The sequence below is a fragment of the Prionailurus viverrinus genome, chromosome B4, assembly GCF_022837055.1.
Source record: "Prionailurus viverrinus isolate Anna chromosome B4, UM_Priviv_1.0, whole genome shotgun sequence".
NCBI classification, from domain to species: Eukaryota; Metazoa; Chordata; class Mammalia; order Carnivora; family Felidae; genus Prionailurus; species Prionailurus viverrinus.
In genome coordinates this window covers 21,936,538-21,948,991 of record NC_062567.1, presented here as the reverse complement: position 1 = coordinate 21,948,991, position 12,454 = coordinate 21,936,538, and the positions used below count along the sequence as shown (strand labels likewise).

Here is a 12,454-nt window from a genome sequence, read left to right as displayed (position 1 = left end):
ATTAAAAAAAATTTTTTTTATTGGTACATAAAATAGTGGGACATCGTAGAATCTTGCTGCCTTCCATTATGTGAAATGATGGTATATACAATAGGTCTACTGCAGTTCTAGTCATATGATTGGCATTTAAATAAATGTTAGTTCTTAAAAGCATTATAGGAAAAGAGGACTAAATAAACAAAAGAAAAACATTTTTAAGTACTTCTTACTTTTCTTCTCAAGAAAGTTTAAGCCAAAGGAAACTCAGGATTCCAATGACCAGGAACAAGGAACAGCTTATTTTATTAAATATTGAGGTCTATAGATTTATGAAAATCAAGTATTTCCAATGATCAATATTAGTATTTAATACTATCATAAATTTCAAAAGGGCAGGTAAAGGTTATCTTTTACAATTTCCTATCTTCAGAAACATTGAAAGGAAGGAGGAAAACTTCAGTTGAGATCCTAATACGTGAATTTAAAATTTCTCATCTTAGGGATGCCTTGCCGGCTCAGTCAGTAGAGCATACAACCTTGATCTCAGAGTTGTAAATTTGAGCCCCATGATGGGTATAGAGATTACTTTACTTAAAAATAAAAACTGGTGCAGAGCCTGCTTTAGATGCTCTGTCCCTCCTCTCCCCTTCCCCCTCCCCCTGCTCATGCTCTCACCCTCAACAATAAATAACACTTAAAAAATAAAGTAAACAAGATAAAATCTGGGGCACCTGGGTGGCTCAGTCTGTTAAGTGTGCAACTCTTGATTTGGGCTCAAGTCACGATCTCATGTTCACTGGATCAAGCCCCGTGCTGAGACTCTTTGAAAAGTCTATTTGAAAAGTTCCTGCTTTCAGCACGGGGCCTGCTTGGGATTCTCTCTCTGCCCCTCCATCCCCCCACCTCCCACCCCACCCCTCTCAAAACATCAATAAACTTACAAAAATAAAATCTTTAGAAAACAAATAAATAAAATGTCTCATCTTGCTCATACTGTGCAAAATGAAGTCTTTGAGAATGAAAGGATCTTGAGAATATGTCTGCTATATAATATACATGCAGGTTCTAGTTGATAAATAAATGGATGGAAAGTGGATAAATACAGTTGGAGAGTTCAATATTTTTAAAGAAAAGGTATATAAAGTAAAACAATACTTCTGAAACAGCAATAATCATTTATATTTGCTATTTATCTTGTTCATAAGCACAAAACTAATATATTTTGTTTTCATGATTAATATAAATCATTTACCTATTATATGTAATAAAGCTACATATAACAGAAAATATATGTATATGTTTAATGTATGCATAATAAAATCTACAAATGCAAATAAAAATATTCCCTTTACTTCTGAAGAGGCCAAAAGTTGTCAGAACATACCAATCCTCAAAAAAATTTTAATTAACTTGGTTTTCTTAATTTACATCCAAAAATATTTTTTAACACAAAGTGAGAAATTATTTTCATGTATATAAGATTCATATTCTTGCTTTTCTCCAGGATTTCTTCAACGATAACAAACCTTTTTTATTGATAATAAACTTTTAATAGGACTTTTATACACCTTTTCCTGTAGAAAGCACAAATTTTCTTTAAAAGAAAAATGCATGTAAATTCAAAGGCTCAGAAATAACAAATTTAATCACATTTTGTGCATTTTTGGGCTTAATATAAAACCAAAGTCTGCTTGTGTGTACATATGATCAAACTGATTTTTGTTCTCACTTAATGATCAACTAAAGCACAGCTCTGCATCTCTGTGTATATCTATTACCTATGCCACCTTCAATGATCACATATCCATCTTATGGATATAATGCCATACTTATAAAAGCCATTATGAGTTCTTAATACATTGCTATTTTAAATAGTGCTGAGAAAAGCAAAATGTATGTCATTTATCTCTAGTAATTTCCTAAAGATATTTTAGTAGAAATAAAATTGATGGGTAAAAGGAATACATATTTTTTTGTGGTACTTACACCAAATTGTCTATTGGAAAGTCGAAAACAACTTAAACTTTAAGCAGCAGTATAAGCACCATCACTCTATTTTCACAAAGGTTGTAGATGGAAAACTGTACTTGATTCCCTTTTTAACTTAAATTTCTTTTTTTTACCAGGGATGCTATATTTTCCTATGTCCATTGGTCTCGTGTAGATATGCAAAGAAGTACTTTATGCAATTTCAAATTACAGATTTTTTTTTGTTTTGATTTCAAAGACTTCCCTGTAAAACGAAGATATACATTTTTTGTCTGATACAAATATGTTGTAAATATTTGCAAGTGCATGGTCTTTTATTTTAGTAATATTATTTTCTGATAGAGGCTTTTAGTTTTTTATGTTGCTAAATCAATCTCCAGAATTCATTTTTTAAAAAAAAATTTTTTATATTTATTTACTTTTGGGAGACAGAGAGACAGTGTGCAAGCAAGGGAGGGGCAGAGAGAGAGAGGGAGACACAGAATCTGAGCTGTCAGCACAGAGCCTGAAGCAGGGCTCGAACCCACGAAGCACAGGATCATGACCTGGGCCAAAGTTGGACTGCTTAACCAGCCACCCAGGGGCCCCCAATTTCTTTTTTCCTTTTCCTGAGAGAGAGAGAGAGAGAGAGAGAGAGAGAGACAGGGAGAGAGGGAGAGAGGGAGAAAGGAAGAGAGGGAGAGAGACAGAGAGAGAGAGAGAGACAGAGAGAGAGAGAGACAGAGAGAGAGAGAGGTGAGACAGAATCCCAAGCATGCTCCACATTGACAGCAGGGAGCCCCTCGCAGGGCTTGAACCCACGAACCCCTGAGATTATGACCTGAGTCGAAATCAAGAGTCATAGGTTTAACTGACTGAGCCACCCAGGCACCCCCAAAAGTCTTGCTTTTCAAGTCATTCTTAGGATGGGTAAATAGGCATTTGTGGGGGCTTTTTCTGTTACTTTTCTTATTTTGCATATTAAAATGTTTTAATTTATATCCCACCTGGAACTTATTTAGGGAGATAAAATTCTAACAAGTTTTCTCCAAATCAGCTGTTTCTCCACTATTTACGAATAATTCACCTTTTCCTACTAATATGAAATGTCACCAGCATCAAATTTTAAAGTCTTACATATATTTGAACGTTTGTCATTTTCTACTCTGGACCACTCCTTTATCTGTCTTTTCAGCTGTTCGTAAACGAATAATTTGTGGAAATTTCAGGTACATTTTGATATCTGGAAGGGCAAATCTACCTCCTATTATAAAAAAATAAGTTCTTATTTTAATTCCAGTTCGTTAACATAAAGTGTTATATCAGTTTCAGATGTACAAGACAGTGAGTCCAAAAATTTCCTTAATGACATCACAAGAAGAGCATGTGTAGCTCAAAATTCTTAAAACCATGATGCTTTCATTTGCTTTACCTAAAACTGCAAATACAGGAAGAGACTTTGAGAAAAAGGAGTCCTATTCAAAGCCATCTTCCACTTCAAAATGTCCTTCCAAGGTCCCTCAGTAAATAGCACACGTACATAAGCGTACACAGACATAAACTGGATACTGGATTTTATCCCAAGAATACTGGATTTTTAGCCCAGAAGTTGATTACAGGAATTATTTCTCCCATTATGCACTTTTCTATAACATTATGGCATGAAAATGAGTCCATTAAAAACAACATGCTGTCAACACTTAATTTCGTGTGTATTACTATTGAAATTTGGGTAAATCACGTCAAACTTGAGAGTAAAGTACTCTATTCGGGAATTACGACTACGTGCCAAGGCAGCTGAAGATTTTGTTTTTGCCGCTCACACTGTCCGCCTGGGCGCTAGACCACGTTGGGTTCCCACCACCGAGGGGCAGCGGGACCTCAGGAGGGAAGAAAACCCAGCTCCCCCAGGGCTCCGATGCACAGGTAGAGGTAGACCAGGTGTGCGCTTCTCCCAGGTCCTTCCCGCCTCCTCCCTGCCAGCCTCCAAGTCCCTATTACCTGTTCATCTTGTCTCTATCATCCACGCCATTTTTCCCCAAGAACAGAATCTGCTGCACTTTCGCTACGTTGCCCACGTAGGCAGCCTTGTGGATCTTTCCGAGATCTCTGTCTCGGACGTGGTAACCCATCAGGAAGTTGTCAATCCTATTATTCTTCTGCCCAACAGAAGCGGAGCCCAAAGGCGACACGCCCTTCTTACTCCCGAACCCAAATATCCTCTTCATTGCTAAGCCTACGGGCTCCACAGAGACTTCACCTCGCCCTCAGCTTTTCACTACTTCCTGAGCCCAACACTAGCGCTACAGACAGGCCAAACACTCCTGGCCACAACACCCCAGCAGTGACGCTCCGCGGCTGTGTAGCTCTCACCTCACGGTAACCTTCAGGAAGCAATGCCGCTTAAAACAAGTGCGCTTGCGCACTTCGGCATATGGAATCACTGCGCGTGCGCACAGAGCGCTGGCGGTCAAGGGTACCCAACGCGCATGTGCGAGACCCCAACCTCTCAAATCTCAGTGATTGCTTGAGAGCCGGGCTGGGTGCCTTCAGGTGGGAGTTAGCTGAGCGTTTCTGGGCATTTGCAAAAGTTAGGATCGCGGTGTGGAAAAGCAGCCCGTGTATACGACTGAGGCTAGAGTGACGCTGAACTTCGGGATGCTGACTGAAGACGTCGTCCCCCAGAAAACTTCCCTTCAAAAAGCTCTCTAAATCTCTTTATCCCTCAGTTTATTCTTCTTCCGTATCCCTCTGGGCCCTAGCCGGTCTCCATAGAATTTAGCAGATGCAGCACCAGCAAAAGTTTTCTTGGTCAGAGACTCTGGCAGCTAGTGACATTAAGTGCAAGTTGATGAGGCGGGGGGAAACAACGTATTCTCCAGATGAAATGAAACCGCCTTTCTGCACGCCTCTGAATCCTCCCCCTTGGGCCCAACCTTACGTTTACATTTTCTTTTATTTGTTGGTGTTAGTTCCCAATTAAATCTTTAATGAATCCAAGATTTATTTGGGAGCATGGTGTAACATTTAGGAATTTTTTTTTTTTAATGTTTATTTGCTTGACCTAAATAAGACGTCTTTTCTCACCTAGTTGAAAATGCCACTTGATCGTAGATTAAATTTTCAGGTATTGGGTTTTCTTTTTTTTTTTTCCTGTTCCTGGGTTTTATGTTGTGTTCCATTGACTAGTCTGCTTCTTGCATCAGTACACTACTATTTTAACTTCTGACAACAGCTAATACGAAACCAGCTACCCTAAACTCACCAGACTCCTATTACATTTGTTAATGATTTCAAGAATTAACCAAAGTAGGAGCCCCTGGCTGGCTCAGTAGAGCATGCAACTCTTGATCTTGGAGTTGTGAGTCCAAGCCCCACATTGGTCATAGACCTTGCTTAAAAAAAAAAAAAAAAAAAAAAAGTATTATCCAAAATAAAAATTAACAGAAACCACTGTTTTGTTACAGAAACCACTGTGGTTTTGTGCATTTGCACAAAACGCATGAGCAAAATTTGAAAATGTGGTGTCCATATTTTATAGCAAGACAAATGCATAGATATTAATTTAGGTACTTCTTCAGAGGACGTTGAATGTCATTTTGTGTTTGTTGGTGGAATGATTTGACAAAAAGTTGGTTGTAATTAGCAACTCAGAAAGCAAGTGTCTGCATCTTCAGCAGAATTTGCTGCTGGAATGACCTACAGAGCTCTGGAGAGTTCTAGAGTCCCTGCTGAGAAGGTGGATAACAAGAATGTATCTTCATTGGTGAAAGACCAGTGAAAGAGAAGTCATGAAAGTCTTTTCCTTTTGTGTTTTTTTTTTTTAATTTCTGGGTTTGTTTGCTTTTTTTTTTTTTTTTTAGTTTAGTTCAGTTTTGAGAGAGAGACGGTGTGTGTGTGTGTGTGTGTGTGCGCGCGCGCGTGCGCACGCGCACATGTGCGTGTGAGCAGGAGAGGTACAGAGGGAGAGAGAGAATCCCAGGCAGGCTCTCGGCTGTCAATGCAGAACCCAATGCGGGGCCCAACTCATGAACTGTGAGATCACGACCTGAGCTGAAATCGAAAGTCAGACGCTCAACTAACTGAACCACCCAGGCACCCGTTATCTCCTTTTAAGCGTTAGCAAGAGCAGGGCACCTGGGTGGCTCAGTCGGTTGAGTGTCTGACTTCAGCTCAGGTAACGATCTCATGGTTTGAGAGTTCAAACCCCGCGTAGGGCTCTGTGCTGTCAGCTTGGAGCCTGGAGCCTGCTTCGGATTCTGTGTCTCCTTCTCTCTCTGCCCCTCCCCTTCTTGTGCTCTGTCTCTCAAAAATGAATAAATGTAAAAGAAAAAAGAATAAAAAGACTTAGCAAGAGCATCTTTTCATGTGTCTGTTGGCCTGTTGGCCCGGAAGACATCTGGATGTCTTCTTTGGAAAGGTGTCTATTCATGTCTTCTCATTTCTTCACTGGATTATTTGTTTTTCGGGTGTTGAGTTTGGTAAGTTCTTTATACATTCTGGATACTAACCCTTTATCTGATATGTCATTTGAAAATATATTCTCCCATTCTGTTGGTTGCCTTTTAGTTTTGTTGATTGTTTCCTTTGCAGTGCAGAAATTTTTATCTTGATAATAAGGTCCCAATAGTTCATTTTTGCATTTATTTCCCTCGCCTTCGGAGACCTGTCAAGCAAGAAATTTCTGTGGCTGAAGTCAAAGAAGTTGTTGCCTGTTTTCTCCTCTAGGGTTTTCATGGTTTCCTGTCTCACATTTAAGTTTCCCCACTGCTATGTCCCACTCTTGTCAGCCTTGAAGATGCACTATGAGGGGCCCCTGGGTGGCTCAGTTGGTTGAGCATCCGACCTTTAATGTCTCATGTTTCCTGAGATTGATCCCCACATCAGGCTTTGTATTGTCAGGGCAGAGCTTCCTTGGGATTCTCTGGGTCTCTCTGCCCCTCCCCCACTCATGCACTCTCTGTGTCTCTCTCAGAATAAATAAATAAACTTTAAACAAAAAAACAAAAAGAAAGAAAGAAAGGAAGAAATAAAGAAAGAAAAAAAGAACAAGTTACCAAGAAATTCATCAAATGCTTTTCCACAGCTGCTTCACTCAATCTTTTGGATGTGTCTTCCCTTGCATTCCACTGTATCTATGGAGGAAAACAAACTATATTGTAATTAAACCATGATTACAATATGAGGGCTTAAGTGTATTGAGGCTGATCTGCCAGTGTCACTGCAGATCCCTGACCAGGGAGAACCACATCAAGGGGGCCATAAAGTTAAAACAGAAAGATGTATTGAGAACCTTCTTTATTCTAACATTGTGAGAGAAAATCAATGAAGAAATAACAAACATGGCATTCCTGTGTTCAGGGAGGGAGGTGAGTTATATTTAGTGCCACATTTAGGGTGAATACAAAGGGCTGACAGAGTTATGTGAAGATGACGATAGTGAGCCGGGGAATGATGCACAGGAAGAAGTACTATGAAAGTTAAGACTTAGGGGCACCTGGGTGGCTCAGTCGGTTAAGTGTCCAACTTTGGCTCAGGTCATGATCTCATGGTTCTTGACTTCCAGCTCCCCATCAGGCTCTGTGCCATCAGCACAGAGCCTGATTTGGATTCTCTGTCCCCCACCTCTCTTTCTGCCCCTCCCCAACATGTTCTCTCTCTGTCTATGTCTCTTTCAAAATAAATAAACTTAAAAAAAAAAGCTAAAACTTAAAGAATGAATAGGGGTTAGCCAGTAGAGCACATTCTAGAAGAAAGGGATAATGTATCAGTGAGGATCCAATCAGGAGAGAAACTACTTATTGGTAATTTGAACAGGCAAACAATTATTAATTAACAATTAATAAACAATATAAACAATTATTAACTATAACAGTAGATTGACTATAAAGGTGAGAGGTGTCTAAATACCCTTGGGTGCAAGACTACCCAAGAAAGATTACCCAAATGGGTGACCCAAACCCCAAGGTTGGGATTCAGACCTCATTGAAGAAGGTGTGGTTGCAGTTCACTGAGTTGCCTAGGCCAAAGCTGGTCCGTGCTAGTCATCAAGCAAGCAAGAAATGTTCTCCAGGAGTGCAGGGAGCCCAGTCTGACAGATGAATGTATAGAGAGTGTCAGGGCTCAAGAGCCCACCTACCAGCAGAGCAGTGCACGGCCTCCAGTGTATCATATATATGTCCAGAAGGGTGCAGCAAACACCTTGGGATATAGCAGAGTTAAGGCTGAGGACTGGGTGCACAAAGAGAGTAGGGTATCAAGAGCATTTTCCCAGGGGCATGGTATCCAGGTTAGAAGGATCAGTGGCTGGGGTCGGGACCGCATGCTCTGGGAGTGCATAGCAAGGGCAGAGTCCTTCTGATGTTGGTGCAGAAGAACAGCAAGAAGGAAAACACAGCACACCAGAACATAGGCGAAGTCCACTTCTCAGTCTCCAGGGAAATAGTAACAACCTACTGGGACACAGAGGCGTTGAGGTTAGTAATTGGACGCACAGAGGAAGTCAGACATACAGGACTCAAACTTCTCTGCTATTCATTGTGTTGCAATCATACCTTCTTCAATAAATTTGAGCACCCCCCAAGTTAGTCTTTTGTGTTACTGTCCTTCAGCCCTAGGATACCCTTCAGAACTCTCTTTTGGTATTTTAATTACTATCCCATCATAGTTTTGTAATTCTTTATATTAAACTCCCACTTTTGTTGTGTGTGTGTGTGTGTGTGTTTTTAATTTTGAGAGAAACAGAGAGTGCATGAGCGGAAGAGGGGCAGAGAGAGGGAGAAAGAGAATCCCAAGCAGGCTCCTCGCTGTGAGTGCAGGACTCCAACTCACAAACCATGAGATCAAGACCTGAGCCGAAGTCAGACACTTAACTGACTAAGCCACCCAGGAGCCCTATTAAACTTCCATTGTTTAAAATACTATGCCACACCTCTCTTCTATTGGACCCAGACTAATATAAAAGCTACAGAGTTGCACTGTTCAGGTTTGTCTTCAACAGGCTGTAACGTGGAGAGCACAGTTGAACTATAGTTCAAACTGTAGCCAGCTGCTACATTTTCATAACCACCATAATACTCACACCAAGGCCTTGTGTCTGCTAGGCTGTGTCCAGCCAATGCCTGAGCATAGAATGAATGATTAAAACCGAGTCATTTCTGTCTATCGTACGACTGCTCTACAGGCAGCCTTCTGATGGGAGATTCAACATCAGGATGCCACGGGCCTGCACTGTGATTCTCCTACTGGGGCTTGCCCTAAGATCCAAGGACAACTTTCCCCCACCACTGTTACCACTAATACCATGGTATCTAGTGGATCCTAGGACCAAAGCAGCGGGGCTTCTTAACACACAGCCTGTGCCTACTGCACAACTCATCTGCTCTGGGCCAACTTAAGTCTTGCATTCTTCAGTGTCACCAAGGTATATGGACTAAAGGAATACTCAGTGTAGGCCAGGGTACTATGGACATATTGGGTTGGATAATTCTTTGTGGTGGGGGTCTCTCTTGTGTATGGTAGGATGGTTAGCAGCATTCCCGAAGGCTGCCAACTAGATGCCAGGAGCATCCTTAGTTGTGACCATCGAAAATGTCTCCAGATGAATCTATTATTAGCATAGTGTCTATAGCTAATAATACTGCATTGTATCCTTAAAATTTTGCTTAGAGGGTAGATCTTGTGTTAAATGTTCTTACAAAAAAAAAGTAATAATGAAAGAGGAGGAAACTTTGGGAGGTGATGGGTATGTCTATGGTCTATGGTGATGGTTTCACAGGTATATACTTATCCCCTAACTCATTGAATTCTATATATTACATATGCACAGCTTTTGACATGTCAAAAAAAAATGTCCCCAGACATTGCCAAATATCCCCTGAGGAGCAGAATTCTTTTCCCACCCCACCCCCACCCCACACTCATTGAGAAATCAGTGGTGTAAACTATGCTGCGTCCAGACCGCAAAGAGGCCTACCAGTTTCTGTGTTTTCTTCTTTGTGAAAAGGTATTCAAAATGCAGCAATTTGTCTCTCACTCCTGATCTAGTATCTTCACATGCCCCTGACCACTAGATTCCCCCAAAACATCACTGAGATGGCAATTCGTGTGGTCTTACCAAGGCCTAAAGCGTTTCAGCCACCATCATGTCCAATTAGCATGATGTCATCAATGAGATATTCTGGGGGTGTTCAAGCGGACCAGATCTTTTCAGAATATATGACAGAAAGTGGGAGAATTAATATCATCCCGAGGCAAAACAAAATGAATGCTTTGTCCATATATAAATACAGTACAAACTGCTTCTGATCCACTTTCACAACTGGAATCGAAAGGAATGCATTTGCCAAGTCAGTGGTGACATACCATGTACCTGAGGTCTTACTAATCTGTTCTGAAAGGAATACGAGGTCCACAATAACAACTGTGGTTGGGGCTACTATATGAGTGAGTTTACAGTAGTCTACATTTTCCATCTACAATCCGTCTACAGATTGGATGGATTCCAACTGTAGATGGATTCCAACTACAATCCATCTAGTTTCTGAAGGGGCCAAGTGAGTGAATCAAACAGAAATATGATAGAGTTCACCATCCCTGCATGATTTAGATCCTGAGTGGTAGCACTATCCCTCTGCATCTCTCCTCTCCGATACAATATTGGTTTTGGTTTACTCTCTTCAATGAGGGATGGGAGACAGTTTTGGAGTTTCTGCTTGGACTTTTATACTACGATAGCTCTTATCCCTTATGCCAAGTATGTAATGTGGGGGTTATTCCTACTGCCATGTTATTAATTCCAATCATGGGGCACCTAGGTGGCTCAGTTGGTGAAGCATCCGACTCTTGATTTCAGCTCAGGTCATGATCTCATGGTTTGTGAGATCTAGCCCCACATCAGGCTCCATGCTGAGTGTGGAGCCTGCTTGGGATTCTCTCTCTCGCCCTCTCTCTGTCCCTCCCTAGTTTGTGCTCTCTCTCTCTCTCAAAATAAATAAATAAACTTTAAAAATGTACTGAAAAGGAAAGTGTAATTCCAATCATACACTCTGAGACTTGGGAAATGACCACTGCTAAGTGTGCACACCTGTGAGCCAGACATTACACTTATTACCTGGTCCTCTAAACTCCTACTGTAATGCTAGCTATGATGATGTTTTGGGGCTCCAGGTATCAGTGTCAACTCAGACTCTATGTCTAAAAGTCCTTGAATAATACACAGGAATTCCATTTTCCCCATTCAAGAAATGGCATTAGATCCATTGGAGAAAGATGGGGAAATGTTGTAGATATATTTTCCATGGCATTCCACATCTTTAGTCAGTTGGCTCCAGATCTAGAAATTATCAAGGGATTATGAGTTTTGACTAGGGCAATTGCTCCCATCCCCCAACTCCATTATTCTTGCCTTTTTCTGGTTGTAGATCTTAAGCAGCACCCTTGTTGTTCACCTGACAAATTTTCTCCAAGGGACACAATGCTCTTTTAACCATCTCTGCTTGTAACCACTTAACCTTGCTATGCTTGTGTTGGTCTTGATGTGTTCTCTCGGCCCTCCCATGAAATGTAGTCCTCTGTTGGGTCTTCTGGCCTCGCATAAAACATCCAGCCCAGCATGCACACTTCCCTTGGTCTCCTTTTTCCTTCATCTGTCACCTGTTAGGGTGTGGTGTGAAAAATGTACTTTGTATTTGTGCCCAGTTCCTGGCACAGAACTCCTAAAACCCTTAGAATTTCCTGAGAGATAGGAATGTCTGTTTTCATGAACCCTGTTAATCACAACTGAGTTTATGCTAATGAGGTGACTCATTGTAGGAAGAGGGCCTAGAGAGCTTTAGGAAGGGGATTCATCTCCAGAGGAAACAATTACATGATTAGAAGGTTGGAACTTTCAGCCCTGCCTCCTTTGTCCCCCACAACCTCCAAGGAGGGGAGACTGGAGACTGAATTCAATCACACAGCCAATGATTTAACCAATCATGCTCACATGATGGATGAGACCCCACACAAAAACTCTGAAATGAGGTTCAGGGAGCTTCCTGGTTGGTGAAGATATCAATGTGCTGAGAGGGTGGCATGCTTCAAGAGGGCATGGAAACCTTGTGCTGACCTCCCCAGATCTTGCTGCCCTGTGTACCTCTTCATCTGGTTGTTCATGTCTATCGTTTATAATAAACCAGTGATCATACATATAGCACTTTCCTGAAGCGTTCTAGTGAAATATCAAACCTGAAAGAGGATCATGGGAATCCCCAAGTTGTACAGAAGTGTAGGTAGCCTGAGAATTTGGGGGCTGTGGCTGGTATCTGAAGTGGGGGTAGTCATGTGAGACTGAGACCCTTAACCTGTGGGGTCTATCTAACTTTGGTAAGTTACTTACTGTATTAAATTGAATTGTAGGACAGTTGGTGTTACAGTTTTATGTAGCTCAGGCATTTCTGCTTCACTCAGCATTGGCTATTGCTTTCTCCTGAGTTCTGATATACAACCTAACAGCAAATTGCCTCTA

The 12,454-nt window shown here is 41.2% G+C and overlaps 1 protein-coding gene across 13 annotated transcripts in view; it reads right to left on the bottom strand.

Annotated features, from left to right (window-relative positions):
- Window positions 1-4,347, bottom strand: part of ANKRD26 (ankyrin repeat domain containing 26) — a 114,982-nt gene extending 110,635 nt beyond the window's left edge. For 12 of the 13 annotated variants that reach the window (XR_007153753.1, XR_007153752.1, XR_007153754.1 and 9 more), the window contains exon 1: window positions 3,949-4,347. Coding sequence is in view for 9 of the 13 variants with exons in the window: in XM_047865208.1 (XP_047721164.1) it covers window positions 3,949-4,175 (227 nt within the window). In the remaining 4 variants the exon portion in view is untranslated. The remainder of the gene's footprint in view (window positions 1-3,948) is intronic. The other variant, XM_047865220.1, reaches the window with a different exon arrangement.
- Window positions 4,348-12,454: the final 8,107 nt, after the last annotated feature.